Source organism: Centruroides sculpturatus, unplaced genomic scaffold (assembly GCF_000671375.1).
Source record: "Centruroides sculpturatus isolate CEXI.00-Female unplaced genomic scaffold, Cexi_2.0 scaffold1467, whole genome shotgun sequence".
Taxonomy (NCBI): Eukaryota; Metazoa; Arthropoda; class Arachnida; order Scorpiones; family Buthidae; genus Centruroides; species Centruroides sculpturatus.
The window spans coordinates 98594-122203 of record NW_019385654.1 but is presented as its reverse complement, the minus strand read 5'-3'; the positions used below and the strand labels follow the sequence as shown (position 1 = coordinate 122203).

Sequence of the window (23610 nt, the reverse complement as noted above, 5' to 3'; positions counted from 1 at the left end):
CTGTTCATCACATCAAGATTGTAGAACTATTTTTCCACCAAATGGGTTTATTCACTTAGCCAACACTAGCCAACGAATTACAGAGAAATATTTTGATTATTTTCTAATCAAATAACGCTATGTTAAAAAGGTCTTGATTATAATCATGCATTATGCACTTTTATAAAATTAAATTTTAATATTAAAAAAATAATGTTAAAAGCAATGTACTTAAGTATTCAAAATGTTTTGCTACTTATAGATTGTAGAGATTACATTCAAAGATTCACACTAAATAAATTTTCTAAGTTTAAATTTACATTAATAAACAAGAAATATCTCAAAATATAATTTTATAAATGTAATGATTTATTTTAAATTGTTTAAAAGATAAAAAGCTGTTTTGTATGTTAGTATTAGGAAAAAACAACAGAAACATCTAGCCCTGGGCTCTATTTATTTCCCTGGGCTCAACGTATTTATTATTTCATAACAGAAGATTTCCATTCCTCTTTCTGTTATGAAATAATAAATATGGCAAGTTAAACTTGAAATGATTCTATAGTCTATTCACTGTACATAAATTCTTTGACGTTTGGCTTTGTCCTCTAGATCAGTGGTCCCCAACCCCCGGGCCGCGGACCGGTCCATGGATCAAATGGTACCGGGCCGCCCAAGAAACATTAAATTACTGGTATTTCCATTTTATTTACTATGGTGTATTTCTCTCGGGTTTGTGCGACTTTTAATGGACGACGGAACAACGGAATAAACTGGACATAAGAAACACACTTCGTTGTCTCCTATTACCCCCAGATGGAACATCTTGTTGCAAAGACACAAGCTCAGGGTTCTCATTGATTTAGCGTTCTAGTGAGTTAAAATGTTAAATCACATTATATTCATTTTTTGGTGTAACTGTATTTTATTTTGAAGGCATGTTTAAATACAATTAAATTAAAATTATTAAATTAAATCAATCTAAAATATAAACAATCAACGTCCCCCCTCAGTGGGCCGTGGTAAAATATCAAACGTTGACTGGTCCGCGGCGATAAAAAGGATGGGGACCGCTGCTCTAGATGATGCATACGTCATCAATGTACTGCAAAGCTATATAAGGTTAGTGTGATGTATTTGTATCTACTCACTTTAATTTTGTGAATGAAATGAAGAAGTTAAGTAGCCATCTCATCACCGTACACTACAAAATGAATCCCTCCACATAACTGGTCTTATTGTATAAGCAATAGCATTGTTCTAATAAAAATGTAAACATCCATTAATTATTATAAATTTAGTACTGGAAACAATTGTTAGGAAAGAGTACTGTTTTGCAAACTATTTCTTGCAGAAGCATGCACAAAATTATAGCAAATACACTATAGTTGAATTATAAAAGAGCTACTGTTATAATAATCATCTCAACTGTTTCTGAAGACTTTAAGTCTTAATTTATTATACAAAACAATTTTCTTTTGATTTATAAAAATTCCATCTTACTAAATCTGATAAATTTGTAAAAAACTAAACTAAATGCAATCTGCACAAATGTACTAAAAATTAATGGTGTTTACCTTTCTTTTTAGGCATTTCAGCCCATTTAATAAATTTCCTAATGTTTGTTAAGCCCATTTGTTATCATAACAAAAGGAGTCTTGATCCACCTTCCACACTACTCAAAGTGCACACTATGAATTATGCAATTTGTGCTATTATGTTCCTTGGTTGTTTGATAATTTTTTAATTTTTAAAAAATTAAAATTCTGTGGGCGTAAGTTATTTTTGAAAATAAAAGGAATTTATACAAATATAAAAAAAAAAAAAAAAAACAGGAAAACACCACAATTTAGTGGTGTTGACCTTTCTTTTTAGGCTTCTCAGTCGTTGACTGTGTTGCGGTCATATGAAAGGCAGCTAAAGAAGACACCTTTCATCAAGTGCAAGATTTTTCAAATGCAAGGCCATTTATTCAAATAGCCGAGAAGTCTAAAAAGGTCAACATAGCGTATTCCCGTTTTTTGACATTTGTACACATTTTAAATTCTAATTTAAAATTAAAAAAAAAATTAAAAGTTTCCGAACAACTTGTTCGTCTGTAATATACCTATAAAAATATTTAGGTAGTTACTTATGGCAAGACTTTAACGGAAAATAAATTTGCTTTTCTGTAAAGACACACTAAATTTTAAAAAATGGTAGTTTAGTAATACATGCAAGAGGTTTGAATTAAACACAATTTAGATTTCCTTTTAATTCTTTTTACCTCTATGTCATTCAACTTCTGTTTGTATCCTTGTCTACTTGGACCTTGTTTATTAATAGAACTTATTACACTGGTGTAGTTTCTGATTAGCAAATAGAGGAGATCTTAGTCAATAAGTCAAAACAAAATATCTTTATTTTCACCTGGAGCATATAGAGGGACCTCCAATTAGCAAATAGAGGGTAAAAATACCTTTATTTTCATACTCTGTTTGCTGACAGAAACTAAAGCAGTGTAATAAGTCTTATTAATAAACAAGGTCCAAGTAGGCAAGGATACAAACAGAAATAGATTTCTTTTTTTTTCAATAACAATTTTTTCTATATAATTAATGGAATGACTCCAGCAACTTCAAAAATTTGAAGACCCACAAAATTCATACTATGAATCATAAAATATATACACAGAAACATTATAAAATAGGAAAGATACTTCTTATTCTATGGAAAGAAATTAAAAGATTAATTTTGCAGCAATTGAAACATCACAATTATGATATTAGTATGTAAGTCATTTATTTTATGAGATTTATAATGTAAAACTCTGAAAAAACTAGTGAAGAGAGCTTTCTTCTAAAATACTATTCACTCTTCATGTAGACGACTAATAGGGAAAGTAACAGTCTGATAATGTCTATTTTCTGTTGTATCCAAAAATATGTTGTAGTAAATTATAAAACTAACTTTATATAAGATATGATGGGAGAGAAAACAACCTGTAGTGTGGTAAATATGAGAAATAAGAGACTATACTTCAAAGCAATAGCTATCAATGCATTAGAAGTATTCATAATGAAAAGCTTTTCTTGCTTTTAGAAAAGTTGTGTTCTACAAAAGCTCAGAACTGTGAATACATATTCTGATGCAATGATTTGCAATCTTTATTTCACTGTGGTCGGACCACTTTATTGGTAGACAATGTCTTTTTTGAGGAATTCTTTCACCACTTGTTAAACCACAAAATAACTCTCTCCCTTTATTAGTGAATTAAATAATTAGTGAATGATGCACCAAACAAGCTTCCTGTGAAGCCATTGGCTTTTGCCATAGAATCTGTACTAATGAAGAATGAAATTGGGAGATGCAACGCCTTTCCTAACTTTTGAGAAAGCCATAAAAGATGATATAGTGAAAAAAACTATAGATCATGAATACACCTACTGCCTAGAAGATATACTGTGCATTAATAGCAACTCTTGATACACTATAATGCTATATCCACACCAACAGATGCAATGGAACAAGCAGATTTAGCCCATTATTTTCAAAATCCTTTACATTAAAGTTTGTAAGAGACAGATAATTACACAATGGCAGGGGATAACAAAGAAGAGTTTCTTATTATACTATTATTCATAAATATCACTTAATCTAAATTAAATTAAATAAATAATTGCTAAATAATTTATTATTTTTTCTAACAATTTATTATATTAAAATACAGATTCGATAAGTGATCAGATATAACATTTAACTAAACATGAATGAAGTGTTTTCTTTATTTCCATCCATTTAATGGTTATTTTTACATATTGAAACTATTAATAGCTTGTAACGAAAGGGAAAGCTAATTGTGGGCAACTTTTTGTTGGCATTTAACAAAAAATGAATACAAACTTCCAAAATAAACTTCAAAACTTATAGTAAGCATTACATTTAGAGCAACTTTTCAAGGCTAACAATGAAGAAAAAATTGTTTTAACTGCTAGAATTTCTATACATTGTTGCAACTATTAATTAGTATAATTTGCAGGTTAATATTTATTATCCATTCATGATTTAATGACTTTCCAACAAAGTAATTCCTATTACTCTTATAAAAATAATACATAAAGCTTTACTTATAATTGCATTCATTAGTCAGTAACTTAAAATCAATTAATCTTGCTTGGATATTATAAATTATATAAAAATCATTTAAGTTTTATATAAAACTAAACTATAAACGATGGAAGAACCAATATAATACAGCCGAGTAGTTAGGTATTTCTTTAAGTACAGTAATTATAACAGAGTGATATAGCAGCCATGACTCAACTATTGCCATGTATGACTCAACTATTTAGTTAAGTGCTGACTTAACTAAACGCTTGAGTCATAGACTAATTAAGATTAATTTTTTAAAAATACATAAAATAAATCAAAACAATAATTTGGATATAATTTTACAAATCTATTTTCTTGATGAAACATTATATAAATCTATATATATATATAAGACAAGATAAGTTTTTGAAAAATTCTAGCAAGTGAAACAGAAAATTAAAGAAAATATGAATAAAATACATTAGAAGATGAAGTTTAAGCCACTTCTCTTATGTTTTCTATAATATACAAAAGAAACAACTTATACTTTCTCTTTGTCCTATATTATGATTGAGAGATATTATTATTACATAATTAATTTTAATTAAATTAATCATTTACTGTTGTAACTAATAAACGAAAGCTTTTTGAAACTTGAAATGTACCAAACAATAAATTTTTACAGTTTGGTCTTTTGTATAGAAGTCTTCTGCTATCGAGCGTTATCAACTCTAAACCAACTACATATCAATTGTAAGTTATAAAAACTTAATTCATCAAATTCTTTATCCACAACCTAATTTTACTATATTATTATAATCTGGAAGAATTGCTTCCTTCCAGAACTTAAGTGGAGTATAGCAATCCACCATTTTATAGCTGACAGTTGTGTGTGCTTGCCAAAGGTATTGGTTGGTAGTAAATTCATATTTGTGGAGTTAGCAATGAGGACAGATCTATAATTGTGTCTGTATCATCTAGTTAACAACTGCGTATTGTTGTATAAAGAATACTAATTTAATATTTTTTGGAATTTTCTTAGATTTTATCTAACATTGATAAATGGAAATATCAGATTATATTACTTACAAAATTGCAAAACAGAATTATCATATTTAATAAGTTAAACAGCACTTACTAAACAAACAATATTAAATGTAAAAAACGTTGCTACATAAACCACAATCCATCCAAACAAAAAATCAATACGATCCCAAGGAAAGGTGTACATCTAGTTGCATTTAAATAACCACACCATGATAGAAACCTAAAAGTGCCGTGATATTTTTAATTTCAAACATTTTCGGTCATTTTTTATCGACCTTCTTCGGGATAAAAAAATGACAGAAAGCGTTCAAAATTAAAAATATCACTGCATTTCAAAGTTTCTACCATGTGATGATTATTTAATGCAAGTGTAGTATCTAAAGAAATATGCAGTCATTTATTTATAATGTAAAACATATATCCAGGGCCAGTGCTAGGATTTTTGGTGTTCTATGCTAATTTAAATACTGTGCTTCTTACAATGCTATAATATAAGCTAGAGTATGCAATGTTTGATAATATAAAAAATATTTATTTAAATAATAATGTAAAACAGAAGACAACCAGGGAAAAACTTATTAAATTTTATTAGTCCATATCTTGATGCAATAGGCAATCACCCAGGTTGTCTATACCTAAATCAGGCCCTTCATATAACAATCAAAGTTAGATTTCTCCCAATATAATTTGAGTTATGTGCATTCAAGTAACTTAGACAGATAAAGAATATGGCATACTATCAAAAAATATGGGTTCTGATCCCACTTGGGCCATACATGCTTTATATTTATCAAAGAAAGAATTGAAATAAATAAGAAAATGCTCTGGAATGATAACACAATGTGTCTATATAAAGACTAAGTAAAAAATGGAGAGAGTAAATATATAAAGAGTTAACAAATATAAAATAAAACTCTGAAAAAATAGAATATCTAAAATGTTTGAAAATAAAAAAAATATTGATAAATGATGGCATTATCTTTTTATATATATTCAGTAAATTTTTATAGTAAATTTCGATCGTCTTTTACACTCAATTCTCCATTCCTCTTATTCTATTTTTGTACATGGCTACATTTTATTTCATTTAATGCCTTCTGCATTTTCTTCTTTATGCTGTGATCTGTTTAAAAAATGTGATTTGGTAATCACCATAAACTTATTCTCATTAAATTCCAAGGCAGAGAGATCAAAGTAAAGACTAATAACATATTTATATTAGTAATCAGGATGATTAATCAGTGATATATATAAGAAGAGTAAATGAATTTATTAGCAAAGAGTACATTGCTTGAAAGAGGAAGAGTGTTTGAGAGAACAATTAAAAACACATTTATAGAAAAAGATAACAAGTTATTTCCATTTTTCTACATTAATTAAAATAACTTTAATATCTAATGGTCCACTAGTGACTGAGTGAATAAAGCCACTAAACACTGGTCAACACTGGATCAAAATTCATGCTTCACCAATGGGCTGGTCACATGGAGTTTTCCAGGTTTACTTTGCATGTCTGTCACCTAAATAGGGGCTAGTTTCCTACAGAAAGTCCTCCTGGGAGACATTCCCCATTGGCAGATTGCTCTCGTGTTGCACTGCCTTAGCCCATCAATCCTACATCCGATATCTAATGTTAAAGTATATGAAGGAAGCAGTCTTTACTGAACACACCAGTTCTGATCACATCATAAAGTTAAACAGTAAGAGACTCAGGCAGTATTCTGATTGGAGATGACTGAAATTGTCTTTGTTATTATCTAACCTCACCCTGAGTCTGGAGCTCTATCAGAGTACAAGTCCAGATTAAAGGAGAGAATTTGATAACAATATGGAAACCCAATAATAAAATGAATCCAAATCAGGAAAGGTTTCTACATTTTTTGGAGTGGTTCTCCAGAAAATGTAGAACTAATAATGCCAAAGAAAAATATCTAACGAAAAAGATAAATGTCTAGGAACATAGATTACAAGGAAAAAAAAACCTACAAATAAAAGTCAAAACAGTACATTTATTCAAACATTAAAGACCTCTTGAATAAAACAATTGCATTAAGTTAGTATTGATTGACTAAAGTTTTAATCGTGACTAAATTTTCTGGTTAATGAATAGTAACTACATAATGTAATTGGATAAATTTTTATTGTTTAGATTAAGATCACAGAGATTAATATTGTAGATAGTCTATTTATCTAATTTATAAAAACAAAGATATGAAGCAACAGGAATAATAACTATCTTTTTAATTTTAAAGTAAATAAAAATAAAGACATTGATGAGTTTAAAAACAAACTTAATTACAAGTATTTTCAATGATAATACATAATTTTCTCTTCGAATAAAAACAGAAAACATATGAAGTGAATTAATAAACAAATTTTGTAATTTCATTATGAATAAAAAGTAAGTCTGAAATGTTTAACCTATTTGTTTTTTACTTTAAACTAAAAACACCTAATACAGAACTCTACCGGGAACATCTGTCACAATACTTCCATGCAACATAGCTCTTTGCATTTTGGTGACATACATCAAACACATGCCATTAGTAAGAACCCAACCTGAATCACCCATTGCAGAAAGAAAAAACATCTTTCCAAATTTGAAATATTCCAAGATGTATTAAATGAGAAATTTCTGTGAAAGGAAAGAGACTGAGCAACAGTACGATGGGAACCAAGAAAAGCAAGGCAGACCAAAGAAGTGTGATTTTGACCAATCATCTACCAAACCAAGTCCTTAGTTGCCAGCAAGTTGTGTGGACCTAATGACAGTAATAGAATTAAACTAAATGGAACTCCTGTCTTTTAATTTCATCAACCAATTCAACACCACCCCATAACCACCAATAATCATCAGAAGACTCATGAAATACAACCAGACCACTGACCTTTGTATGATATTTGGTTTCATCAGGTATTATACGAACACACTATCTTGCAACTGACAAGTGAGATACTATTGTATTCTTGGTATTGTGTATAAATAAAAATGCTTAGAAATTCAATTATGTGTGACCAATCCATCAGGACTCTCACAGCATTCACCTTTAACCAAGGAATGTCAGAAATAATTGCTGAACTTCAATATAGGGCAATTGCTTGCGCCTAATCGCAGTCACATACAAAAAAGACAAAACTTCATAGAATCTGATGAGCAGTGTTTAATGGTGAGAAAGATCTTAAACTGCTTATAAATGTTACACCATTATGAATAATGCTGATAAAATCAAGTGGCCCTACTGTTAAGGAACTTAAAAAGAGAGCAAGAAATGGCATTACTACACACTCCAAAGATGGCTCTACAGGAAATGGACTCATTTTAATTATTCCTCAATTTATAAAGCTTCAGCTAATGGCCCTAAAATGGTGGAATGGAATTGCATGAATCAAGATGTACTGTACCTTCACATATATTTAATAAATCCCATTGTTTATATTTGTAAACAAACATTTTATATGCTTAGCTGATGTCACTGATAAATTTGTGATTCCACATTGTGTAATAAACATTGCTCATGTTACATAATAATCTTAGAAATGCAAATAATTACATAACTATCTTAAGCACATAACAAAATTCTCTTTGTATGCAGATTACTATCAGATTCTTTGCAAGATTTGACAGGTTAAGACTTAATAACCCTTGCAAAGAATCTGATAGCAATTTAAAGAATAAAGCCTTATTATAGCCATGGTATAAATCAGGGACATGATTTTTTAAAATCTCAGAGTGTGCAAAAAGTATCTTTGTTAGAACCAGCAGATATGATTAAAATTATCAAGCACTATCTATGTAGACTGAATCTAAAGAAAATTCCAAATGTTAAGATAACAAAAATAATTGTTGGATCATAAACTGTAGCTTTAGAAAATAATCCAAAATATTACTAGCTTAAGAAACTTAATTCAAATTGCTGATTACTTTGTTAACTTATAGTCAACTGGATCACCAAAAATATATAGTTCGAACAACATCTCTCTAAAACACTTGTAACTATGATTTAAATATGAATTTTCTTTTGAATTTTGACATGAGTAAGTATAGAGCAGGGATGGCCAACACGTAGACCGTGGTCGACCGGTCAACCGCAAAGGTTTTGAAAGTAGCCCGCGAAGCTAAAGTTGAACAATTTGCTTTCACTTAAATTAATGTTTAAAAATCTTAATTCGATAATTTATTCTTACAATAATAGACCGTCTGTGCAACGTACCCGTACTGTTTGTAATTATCCCGATGAACAATGCAAATGAATGTTAATGCATGTGCATATAAAAATCCTAAAATTGTTTGCCCATATTCATAGTTGCCCGCAGACTATATTTTGCCAAAAAAGTAGCCCCTAAGGGATAAAAGTTTGGCCACACCTGGTATAAAGAACAGATGTACAGACATCTCTACCAATGCAAATGACATATTGAAAATGTGTCTATAACAGACCTGCATTTATGACTTAAGTAGTTGCTAAAAATCAGTCATTAAGTAAGCCATTGTAATATAAATTGAATTTTCCATAGGAACAATATCATAAATTTAGATTCTACTCCTGAAAATAAACTTAGAATTAAATAATATCACACTAAAACAGGAGGGAGGAAAGTATTTAAATCTGACAATGAATTTAATCAAATCCTGCATTTACAATTGATATAAATGAGAATTATATCAATCATAGCTCCTACTTCTCAAATTATTAATACCACTTTCCATCTAGTCTGTTTTTTCTTAATTTAGCTTCATTTTACAGCTAGAAGTCATTCATGCTATCAACACACTCTCTCTAATTCAGTCTAGAAACCAGACAAAGCCATCAGGCTCTGAATGGAGTTAGACAACAGTATCTGTAATGCTGTATTATATCCTACAGCAGGCATGGCCAACATATGGCCCGTCTAATGAATTTTTGTGGCCCACGATCAATCTTTCAATATTAGGCATTGAAGTCCGTACACGTCAATGAAAAATTCTGACACCTAAAAAAAAAAGGTCAACAACTCGCTGCGTGTTTAGATTTAACCCTTCAATACAAATCTCTTAAGTAGAGTGTAGAATGTTGATAAAGCATGATAATGTGAAAAATGTATCTGCAATCTCTATCTACAATTCAGTTTCTACGGGGTGACACCACAATGAGATCTCGCACCACCTCAAAATGTTCCTAGGGTAGCCTCTGGTTCAGCCCGTGCAAAAAGTTTTCTTTCCAATTCGGCCTGGGGGCAAAAACTGTTGGTCACCCGTCTTACAGGATACTATATGAACAACTTATTGCCTAACTTCAGTAATTTGATAAGAGCTGGTGTGTTCAGCAAAGATTCACCATTGCCTAGCACAAATATATATACACACACAAACATCATATTTCTTCCATACAGGGTCTTCTGAAATGAGTATTACCTTTTTAAATTACTGTAATTATGTTAATTATTGTATGAGAAGTATGTGTCATACATCAATCGATAGAGTAACTGTCCAAGTTTCACCTCCCATCTGCATTCAAATGTCTTGTTATCTATCTCTAGGAAGTGTCATAAATGAAAATGGAACTCCTCAACAGAGAAGGTGTTTTGTACCCTAAATCACTCATCATCGTGCAAAATAAGGTAATCTGCAGGAGTGTAGAATTATGGCTTCTGAGTAAGGAGTAATAACATATGCTATAGCAATTATAGAAAGAATCAGATTATCAAATTTTATTGGGCAAATGTGAAACTTGAACAGTTTTCCAATGTTTTAATGTACATTATAATGATCTCCAACAATAATAATCAACATATAATTATAATAATTTAAAATGGTAACATTCTTTTTGGAAGACCCTGTATATGTGCATGTGTATGTATGTATTTATGGATGTATAAACATATTTATTACGTAGCAAACAAATATTAAAATATATTAAAACATACTTTTTTAATAGATGAATACTTGCATATAATTTATCTATCCAAACAGAAAAACAGAGTAAAACAGTAGATTAAGATACATCTCACACAATAAACTTTAACAGATTATTTATGATTTATAATTCTTCATACTGTATAAATAAACCAATAATCTAAAATGTTATTGATCCTTAAATTGTATTGGTAGTTGGATCGTATCCAATATTACTAGTTTTAAAAACTATCCTTTCGGAACATTATTGACTTATTAATCTATATTCAAGTTTAATCAATTCTATTTTTATAGAAGTATTGAACTAAAACGAGATAATTAAACCTTATTTTTTTGACGTTATTAATTCATTAGCACTGCTTCTATGTGCGGAATCATCAAATTTAACAAAAATAAATTTCATTATGTAGAAATTGGTAAAAGTGTGTATTTATTTCATCCAATTTCAAATGTTTTTTAATTTTTAGTGAATTACTTGAAAAAAACAATGCTTTTTGTATTCACTTTAATGACTTTTTTGCCATAACATTTTTCAGAAACTAAAAAAAAGCTAAATTTTAAAAATTTCCAGGGATTACAGGTAACAAACCTAAATATTCTGACTAGAAATGGTATTTGTCCTAACTCCTAAACTAAAGAAAGGTCCACGACAAGGACAGTCAGATGATAAAGATGGAGCTTGTTGCATTTGGGATCAATTGTTCATGAAAAACTTCCAAAACTCTTGACTAAATTTCTAACTCAATCACCCAGAGTGGCAGCATAACAACTATATAATCTCCATTGTCCAGCCATCATTTTATTTGGTAAAAAAAAAAAATAATAATAATAATAATAAATTACATTATTATATTTGTTAGCTTAAATTTTGAAATTACTGAATTTCAATCAAACAACTGAGAATGTGGTGGTTGTTAGTCTCATTGATTCTAAAAACATACAGCTTATTAACAATATAGCCTTTCCATGAAGGAGTCATATAGTTTATTATATATATATATAAAGATCTCGCAATGAGTTGTGTAACTTTCCCAACAAAAAAGTTTTAAATTGTGTACGGTTCCATCTGTAACAAGATTTTATTTTAAAAACTTTTTATTATTAATCATTAGAAATAGCAAAAAGACTAAAGTTGAGAACAGAAATGATGCAAATGCTAATAATGAGTAAAATCTTTATAAAATCCTACCCACTTGAGATACAACAAATGACCCCATCTTGACCCTTAATCACCATAATTTAATAGCATTGATGTTCTAATAAACAAATCTCTCTGCAAAATTTCAGAAACTTTCAACAAAAGGCACAGGAGTTATTAAGCTTCAAAGTGCCTCCCTCTATACACACTACATCCATAAATATAGAAAAATCCCTAAATACTTTTGCATTTTTCAATGTTTCAAAATCCCAAGCCCAAAAGTGTAAAAATCTTAGGGGATGTCAATTAAATATAGAGTTATACAGTCCCATATTAAAATTATAATTATATTTTTAAAGATAAATGTTGTTTAAACTATAATCAACATTCATTTTCTCTTTCTTTCCTTTCAATTGGTGTTTGTTGTCATCTTAGATTTAATATTACAAGAGATTTAGCAAATCTGATAATTATAAATTAATAGTTTGTTTTTGATGTTATGTTTAAAAGTAAGATTAGTGCTATGAATCAAACCAAAAAATATTTTTATGATGTAACAGCTTTATGAAATAACATTATATAATACACTGTTATAAAATATAGAAGTTTTTGATATCTAACAAAAGCAGAACTGGTCGTAATGTTACAAGATTATATAATAAATAAAATGCTATATCTTAAAAAACTACAATATTTATAATTTTATAAATTTAATGCATATTTTTATATAGAAATATTACAAACATTTTCTAAATAACTAAATAATTTAATAATTATTTTATTATTCAATAAACAGAATATGTGTTCAGCAAAGTGATTCTTATCAGATTGCTAAAGTCAAGCTGTAAGGTACCCAGATAATAACCCAAAATCGAAGTAGTGATAACCTATGGCTGAGCCCCTAGGCTTTTGAGTCCCCTCTGGCACTTCAATTTTTCACCCATTACAACTGATAATCTGACCCTGGTGTGGTAGGTACAGTACTAGATCACAGTACATACTCCTACTTTTGTACATTTTTGTAAAACAGTATTAGTCCTTTTCTCACATCTTACTGGACTATGGGCGTTCCATTTCCTGGGCCCTAGTAAATAGGGCCCAGGAAATGCCTAATGCCTAATAAACGTGCCTAATACCGTGCCTAATAAAACAGCCCACTTAGAATTATTGGGTGTTGGTGTCTTAATTCCATCCAGAGCCCAAAAGCAATGGTTAGTCTCATGCCTGGATCAAGAAAGAGATGATTGGCAATATAGAGGAAATCTGGCTATAAAACAGAGCAAAATTTAGGAAAAAGTGATCATACAGTCTCCAGAAAGTGGGACTAATAACACTGAAGGTGAAGAACTATTGAACTATTCTTTTGAATATGGGTCAATCAATGTAGTTGAAAAATGTGGGTTATTACCTTTTAATCTATTCTAAAATATTAAGTGATATTCCGGAACAGGCTTTCCAATATAACAGGAAAACGCTTTGCAGCATAACATGAATGCAATGCAAAAGTAGTTGAATATGTAGTAGATATTAGGTTAACAGTAATATGATTAGGTTAGCACTGTTTTATGTAATACACATTGATGCTTTCTATTAAATCAAATCATTTTCATATCTAATTACATAACTGTTTTATAATTTTGAACTTGTGTTTAAAAATGTTATGTTCTATGCTTGTTCCATTGGACTTAAATAACATTTAAACTATATGTTAGCCTGAAAATGGCATTTAAAACAGCTTAAAATGCTTGCTTAGTGTCCATTCAAAAATCTGATTGCTGATTTGAAAGGTTGTGTGGCTGTTATTATGAAAATGACAGCCTTAGAAAATAGTTATTTATGCAAATCTGTACAAAGACAGCTAATTTTCAGTTGATTTCATAAATGATTTTTCAGAAAATTAAACGTTTTAATAAAAAAAAAAATGTCATTAAAACATTCTAGAATCAACATACATTCATTTAAATTGAATTCTATTAATTTGTGTGAGTTAAATAAATTACAATTTTGTTTTATTTTAAATATGTCAATAAAAAAAAAGAAACAGAAGAAATAATGAATACCTTTAATCACATAATTTTTTCATTGCATTAATTTACTCAGGTATTTGGATAAAATCCAAAGAATAATAATGAGAAAGTAAAAAATATTTATACATTTCTGTAAGATTCTAAACTTTACTCTGTTTAAAGCACCCTTGAAACATTCAAAATACATTCAAAAATACAAAAACAAAATTAATTTTTCTCTATCAATGTTTCTGATATATATTTATAATTTTATTTAAAGAAATGTGTATGGTATTTACATTTAAATTACATTTTTTTATTATGCTAATATAGCCTTAGTAAGGTCACTATAACCAGTCTCTTGGTAGCCAACCTTGAAAATGGGGAGTATCTGAACAACAAACTGTGTAACAAACTATGATATCATCTATTACTATTATTACTGTTATGTAAAATAGAGCAAACTAGTTTAAAATAAAACAGGACTTTATATTGAGTTAGAATTTGAAGAATTATAAATATAAATTTCGTCAGTAGGTTTGGAAGTTATCTAAAATACATATTTGTTTATTAGTGCAAAAATTTAAAAATAATATTTTAAAACTGATAAATGTCATAAAAATTTCAAGTAAATTTTAATTCAGAAATAAATATTTGTCCATTCTTATCTTGAAAGTGGGAACAATAATAATTTTAGTCATGTGTAACATGCACGCAAACCGGATATGTACTATTTTACCTTATACAAAAATTTTCTATGATCAAACTAGAGCAATTATTCCAATAATAATAAGCATTTCTAAACTAAAATATTAATAATGTAAGTAATTTAATTTATAAATCTGAAATGACTTCTCAGTTAAAGAAGTCCTGAATTAGATATTGGATAGACATTTGTTTAATCTGTAACAAAAAGATTGTCAAAAGGATGATTAAAACTCCAGCTTTGGTAGTTGCCTATGAGGAAAGATCAGCTTACACATTTAATGTATATACCTTTTCCTGTAAGTCCCTTTGCCTGTATGTACTGTACAGTCCATGTACAGTGTAAAAAAAGGCAAAAATGTACATGAACATGTACAGTGTAAAAACATGCAAAAATGTACATGAACATGTACAGTTTCATCACTATGAAACTAACTCAAATTAAAACATTTAAAAAAAAATATTTTAATGAAAATATGACATGCAGCTTTGTGTTTTACTAATACATAATTATTATTCTATGCTTTTGATGAAAGTTTGTTGACGGCAAAGATAAAAACTTTGGTTGTGATGGCTGTCTATAAGGAAAAGTCTGTCATTAATGCATATTTTTGTCATCATGAAAAATAACTTATCACATTAAAATGCTAGAATTTGAATATTTTAGGGAAAAAAAATCTGAAGGCAAGTCAAATTTTAAAAACATTTACCCGCTATTTAATTTGAGATAATTTAATTAATGAAGAATTTTTTCGGGCTTTTAAACTAGTAAAGAGCCAAAAGAAGGTTCAATCTCAAAACACGTATAATTCCATTCATTAATAATAAGCTAATAAATCATTTTATTATAACGAAAACTTTGTATAGTATATAAAAACATTTTATAAATAAATTTTAAAATTACTCTACAAACAATTTATTAATACAGAAAAACTAATCAATTAAAATTATTCATAACAACATTTCAAGAATATAAAAAAGAAAAGCTTCATTTTAATTAATAAAAATTTATTTATTATCCAGTATATAAAAAGCATTTTCAATGAAAAATGTATAAAACATAAAGCAATAACATTTCGAGTTATTATTATTTAAATATCAGTACAGATGTAATTACTAACCTGGTTCCAGTTTGATGATCTTAACGGCTGCCGGCTCGTTGACTGAAAACCTTCGTGCCTAATGAAAATCGAAATAAAATTTCATGCAATGCAGAATTTTACATTATAGTTTATATTTTAAGAAATAAAAAACAAATTACGTGTATTTTACATTTTAAATATTTTTATTAATTAATCGGTAACCAATTGACAGTTTTATTCTCCAGAATTGTCTTAAGTAGCATTTTATCTTGATGTATAAAATAAATTAAATCAATCATTTATTGATTACACTTAACTGATTATAGATCAGAATAATATCTAAAATTTAATCATATTAAAACTAATTTATTCTGTAAGACTCAATTTATAAGCACAAACCCCAGGAAATATGAAAATAAAACTACAAAATAATCTAAAATAAATAAAAACTATGCCTGTTGAATAATTCATTTATTTTAATTTACCAAGTCTAAATATGCGGCCCAATTTTAATTTGATGAATTTGATATTAATTTCCATTTAATACATCTGATTTTCCTATGTATTTTTTCACATGGTACAGTTAGATTCCTCGGTTTATGGTACATAGATACAATTTATTAAAGCACAGATCTGTCTCATCTATGTGCTTTGTTCAGAGGTTTTTGTCTTAAAGATTAAAATTCTTGGTTAATATGGACAAAAAGCATCATTTCTGTCATATGTAAGTGAAAGATCACGTACTCATGTAATTGAATATGCTTAAACTAGAATTTGAGTTGAATTATATAAAGAGCATTTGTGATGATCCTGTAACAACCAAATTCACTTCTCTATGGAAAGAGGAGAAGAAACTAACTTTTGCCATCCTTGCTTCCAGAAACGTTGCTAATGGAGTACCACTTCTAGCACTGGCACTCTTATATGAACTACAGTGGGTGATCAGTTAACGAACATAATCCGTTCCAAGACTTTGTTTGCTATCTGAATTGTTCGTTAACCGATTATCGATTTAACATAGGTTTCTATGGGAATTTGATTAATTCGTTCTGGAGACCCCCAAAAATAAAAAAAGTATATACTTTTTTACTACGTTTATTCATATGTAATAATAAAAATACATATATACACGGTCTTGCATTTTTATTAGTCATGTTTTTTCTGTTTGTGGGGGTTAAAGAATCTATCCAATGTCAATTGCTTTTCTGTCTTATTCATGATTTTTCAGAAGTAATTAATAGCATTGTAATTGTAGAGATCCCTAGGCCTATTAACCTCAACTTGGTTTGGATGCCATTTTAAGACCGTTGTTCTGACATCTTCCTACTTCTTCAAAAGATCTTTAATAGCAGATATCGGCATAAATCCGCATTTTCAGAAGAAAACGTAAAAGAATTGTTTCTGTCAGAAATACAAAAGGCTGGAATTACAAGGGAGAGTTTCAAAGTTCGGGGGAATAATATCCGATTAGTATATACTGGGTAGAACGTCGATGTCGACGTCTCCCGCGTTCCGAAAAGTTTCGAATTGTTGCCTAAAGACAAAGGAAGACCAATCGGTATTTGTTATTTTACGTCACTTCTTGTGTTTGTTCAGTGAAGTGTTCGTTATCCGAACATATGTTCGTTGTCCGATCATAAAAATCTTTCGCGAAAGTGTTTGTTATCCGATTTGTTCGTTAACCGATCACCCACTGTATTTATAAACAATTTTAAAGTACATTTACAGAATTTCAGATTACTTTTATTCATTTTTTTCTACCTTTGAATACTTTTGACTGTTCATTTCACCACTTGAGAAAGGCACCTCATTGCCTCAACTATCTAGCTATCACTGACTTTGAGACTTTTCAGCCATTCTTGGAGTTTGGTATCCTCAAAAATGGGTTTTCCAGCCTAATCATTAACAATACCTAGTAGTAGTAGTAGTAGTAGAAGTTTACATGTTAATCTCCAGAAGCACAGAGATAAGTGCATGAACGTGACAATTCCAAAAGTAGACCGACACATTACATCTAATACATCTAATCTCCCTTCGTAAAGAAAAATAATAATATATTTTTTAATTCTTTCTGCCCTGTGACCCCTAAGAGAGCCTTTTTTAGCAAACCATTATGAGTTTGTCCAGGCCCACAATAGGGCAGATAAGGGATGGTGCCCAACATATCTGGCCATTCAGACATCTGGCTGTCATATTATAACTTCTATAACAATAATCTGACTAAAATTTTATTCAAAACTGCTCATGAATTTATAGTTCCTTATCAGTTTTAATTAGGATCGTAGATACAGTAACTTCTATTAAACAATTTTTAAAATTTTTGAGAAAAAAAATTGAATAATCATAATTTTAAATAATTTTTTGGTATATTTTCAAAATAAATTTGGCTCCTTTTAAAATTTTCCATTTAAGCAATTATCTGTTTATTTTATTTGCAACTTATACGATTCTACAAGAAATATTTGTTATCTCGTCGTGCAAACACTTCATGTTCAAATCACGTGGTGAAATCGTTAGTCACGTGCTACGATCGGCATCCAGGTGTTACTCGAAGACATACAGCAAACAAACATGCCTACAGTTTTCAAGTGAATATTTTTCGGAAAATAATTTAGTAAATTATATTAATAAATCGAATTTAAAAACTGTGTTAATGTATGCTAGGTCAGTGTCAATATTTTACCAATTGTAAACATATTTTCCAGGCAAATACATAGCAGTACATAAGAAAATCCCTTGCACGACTGAATAAAACACGGTAGAAAACGAATTAATTTATTTTTTTGGCAATTTTAAGCATACAAATATACAAATATCTCGCTTTCCAGCTAATTAAATTCTAAGAATTGTTTCGTAAGACGTCTGAATTTCATATTGCAGTGCGGCCACCATTCAGGATTTACGAATTCCTTCTTTAAATTAAATATTCCAAAATCATACAACTAATAAAACGACATTAAATAATATGATGAAACGTTTATCAGACGAATTAACATATAATTTATCTAATGATAAAAGATCGTCTAATTTACATGCATAATATCACCCAATAAATCTTCAAGGAACATCTGTTATGCACGGAACAAAGCAAGAAGACCGTACGGTGTAATATAATAATAAATATTAACTTTGGACGAGTATAACACGACAACATAATTACCCCATTCTTCTAAAATGAAGACAAATTATTTAAAAATATATATAAATGAATGTCAAAACTCGGTTAAAAATGACCTTTCCTCCCCCTCCCTTCTAAATGTCACGTTAAATTATGCGAATTATTCGCGCTGAAATGAAAGAAATTGGTCTAAAATTTAATTAATTTACTTCATAAACATTAACTCGTTAAGTTTATATACGAGTAAATTAAACTGTAATCTCGGTAAATGTACTTTAAAGCTAATTAGATTGGAAGTTCGGATGAGTTTTTAAATGTCGATTTATATTTATAATAATTTTTGTACATTCGGAATGGCACGCCGAGTGGTTAACTAATTTTCTGAACTTCTACGGAAAATTTTATGCAGCATCACGTACCAACTGATAAAACTCAAGGCCATCCAGTAGACTGATCAATAAAGGTGCAGATAGGGCAACAGCCTTCTCTATATAACACAATAAAGTAATGGAAAAAAATCTTAATAACAGGTGATAGCCTATAGAACAAGATAAACATTAAAATCCGCTACAGGAAGAAAGCTGGAGGGAGATAAACTGCATCAATCAACCCATTAATAAAGCCATGTAAAAATCTATAAATTATAATTTTTTCTGTAATATCTTCCTTAAGTGATATAGTCAAGTACTTCAACATCGAATTTAGACTATTAAGTTACCGTTTCGTAACGGAAAGAACGAGGAAAAATAAATAAAATTGCTATCTGGAGTCATGTGGGTGTCTTATGACGTTAAATAAATCGATCAGTCGGATCGGACACGAAAATACATCATTAGAGATCGATTATTAATGGTTCGACTGATTGATCGGCACTCTACACTTTTAACTATCGCATAAACGTCGTAAGTAATGAATCATTAAAGAGCATCGATCGGAATTCACTCGAAATATATCAAAAATTAAGTGATTAATTCGAAGTCCAGTGAACTTAGATTATTATCCGGCGAGTGGAGTGAATGAAACGTATCCAGTTTCGTTTATTTACGGGATTACAAGAAAACGATTCTGTATGGGGAATGGCTTTAACTAAATTAACGGTGATAGAAATAGCACACGAGCTCTTATTTTAACGGGAGAAAGTGAGAAGTGTGCTAATGTAAATGCAGAGATAAAATGTGTGCATTCTCAACACATCCCACTGTAGAATTTCAGATAAATGTTTATAGATGAATTATCAAATCAGAACGGGGGAAAAAAGAAAGAAAAAAAAATGCTAATGTGTAGGGTGTGGCAAGAAGCCCATTAGCTCGCATTTGGATTGAATACGAAAAACACAGGTCTACGTATATACATATTTTCTTTTTATTAGTCATTCTGAAATTTTGTAACCATTAGCGATGAGCTGGTAGTCGAAAATAATATTTTTATTACTTATAATTAATATATATTAAAGCAATATTTATCTCTACACAACTGGAGACGTGCAGCAGCACTCCTACTTTATCCTCGACTTTGATANCTTTAATCACATAATTTTTTCATTGCATTAATTTACTCAGGTATTTGGATAAAATCCAAAGAATAATAATGAGAAAGTAAAAAATATTTATACATTTCTGTAAGATTCTAAACTTTACTCTGTTTAAAGCACCCTTGAAACATTCAAAATACATTCAAAAATACAAAAACAAAATTAATTTTTCTCTATCAATGTTTCTGATATATATTTATAATTTTATTTAAAGAAATGTGTATGGTATTTACATTTAAATTACATTTTTTTATTATGCTAATATAGCCTTAGTAAGGTCACTATAACCAGTCTCTTGGTAGCCAACCTTGAAAATGGGGAGTATCTGAACAACAAACTGTGTAACAAACTATGATATCATCTATTACTATTATTACTGTTATGTAAAATAGAGCAAACTAGTTTAAAATAAAACAGGACTTTATATTGAGTTAGAATTTGAAGAATTATAAATATAAATTTCGTCAGTAGGTTTGGAAGTTATCTAAAATACATATTTGTTTATTAGTGCAAAAATTTAAAAATAATATTTTAAAACTGATAAATGTCATAAAAATTTCAAGTAAATTTTAATTCAGAAATAAATATTTGTCCATTCTTATCTTGAAAGTGGGAACAATAATAATTTTAGTCATGTGTAACATGCACGCAAACCGGATATGTACTATTTTACCTTATACAAAAATTTTCTATGATCAAACTAGAGCAATTATTCCAATAATAATAAGCATTTCTAAACTAAAATATTAATAATGTAAGTAATTTAATTTATAAATCTGAAATGACTTCTCAGTTAAAGAAGTCCTGAATTAGATATTGGATAGACATTTGTTTAATCTGTAACAAAAAGATTGTCAAAAGGATGATTAAAACTCCAGCTTGGTAGTTGCCTACGAGGAAAGATCAGCTTACACATTTAATGTATATACCTTTTCCTGTAAGTCCCTTTGCCTGTATGTACTGTACAGTCCATGTACAGTGTAAAAAAAGGCAAAAATGTACATGAACATGTACAGTGTAAAAACATGCAAAAATGTACATGAACATGTACAGTTTCATCACTATGAAACTAACTCAAATTAAAACATTTAAAAAAAAATATTTTAATGAAAATATGACATGCAGCTTTGTGTTTTACTAATACATAATTATTATTCTATGCTTTTGATGAAAGTTCGTTGACGGCAAAGATAAAAACTTTGGTTGTGATGGCTGTCTATAAGGAAAAGTCTGTCATTAATGCATATTTTTGTCATCATGAAAAATAACTTATCACATTAAAATGCTAGAATTTGAATATTTTAGGGAAAAAAAATCTGAAGGCAAGTCAAATTTTAAAAACATTTACCCGCTATTTAATTTGAGATAATTTAATTAATGAAGAATTTTTTCGGGCTTTTAAACTAGTAAAGAGCCAAAAGAAGGTTCAATCTCAAAACACGTATAATTCCATTCATTAATAATAAGCTAATAAATCATTTTATTATAACGAAAACTTTGTATAGTATATAAAAACATTTTATAAATAAATTTTAAAATTACTCTACAAACAATTTATTAATACAGAAAAACTAATCAATTAAAATTATTCATAACAACATTTCAAGAATATAAAAAAGAAAAGCTTCATTTTAATTAATAAAAATTTATTTATTATCCAGTATATAAAAAGCATTTTCAATGAAAAATGTATAAAACATAAAGCAATAACATTTCGAGTTATTATTATTTAAATATCAGTACAGATGTAATTACTAACCTGGTTCCAGTTTGATGATCTTAACGGCTGCCGGCTCGTTGACTGAAAACCTTCGTGCCTAATGAAAATCGAAATAAAATTTCATGCAATGCAGAATTTTACATTATAGTTTATATTTTAAGAAATAAAAAACAAATTACGTGTATTTTACATTTTAAATATTTTTATTAATTAATCGGTAACCAATTGACAGTTTTATTCTCCAGAATTGTCTTAAGTAGCATTTTATCTTGATGTATAAAATAAATTAAATCAATCATTTATTGATTACACTTAACTGATTATAGATCAGAATAATATCTAAAATTTAATCATATTAAAACTAATTTATTCTGTAAGACTCAATTTATAAGCACAAACCCCAGGAAATATGAAAATAAAACTACAAAATAATCTAAAATAAATAAAAACTATGCCTGTTGAATAATTCATTTATTTTAATTTACCAAGTCTAAATATGCGGCCCAATTTTAATTTGATGAATTTGATATTAATTTCCATTTAATACATCTGATTTTCCTATGTATTTTTTCACATGGTACAGTTAGATTCCTCGGTTTATGGTACATAGATACAATTTATTAAAGCACAGATCTGTCTCATCTATGTGCTTTGTTCAGAGGTTTTTGTCTTAAAGATTAAAATTCTTGGTTAATATGGACAAAAAGCATCATTTCTGTCATATGTAAGTGAAAGATCACGTACTCATGTAATTGAATATGCTTAAACTAGAATTTGAGTTGAATTATATAAAGAGCATTTGTGATGATCCTGTAACAACCAAATTCACTTCTCTATGGAAAGAGGAGAAGAAACTAACTTTTGCCATCCTTGCTTCCAGAAACGTTGCTAATGGAGTACCACTTCTAGCACTGGCACTCTTATATGAACTACAGTGGGTGATCAGTTAACGAACATAATCCGTTCCAAGACTTTGTTTGCTATCTGAATTGTTCGTTAACCGATTATCGATTTAACATAGGTTTCTATGGGAATTTGATTAATTCGTTCTGGAGACCCCCAAAAATAAAAAAAGTATATACTTTTTTACTACGTTTATTCATATGTAATAATAAAAATACATATATACACGGTCTTGCATTTTTATTAGTCATGTTTTTTCTGTTTGTGGGGGTTAAAGAATCTATCCAATGTCAATTGCTTTTCTGTCTTATTCATGATTTTTCAGAAGTAATTAATAGCATTGTAATTGTAGAGATCCCTAGGCCTATTAACCTCAACTTGATTTGGATGCCATTTTAAGACCGTTGTTCTGACATC

General features: G+C 29.0%; 1 protein-coding gene across 1 annotated transcript in view; it reads right to left on the bottom strand.

The window, feature by feature from the left end:
- The window catches only part of LOC111640894 (mitogen-activated protein kinase kinase kinase kinase 5-like), a 73296-nt gene that overhangs the window by 40907 nt on the left and 8779 nt on the right, over positions 1-23610 (bottom strand). The window contains exon 2 of the mRNA XM_023386983.1: positions 22330-22387. Within this exon, the coding sequence (XP_023242751.1) occupies positions 22330-22387 (58 nt within the window). The remainder of the gene's footprint in view (positions 1-22329; positions 22388-23610) is intronic.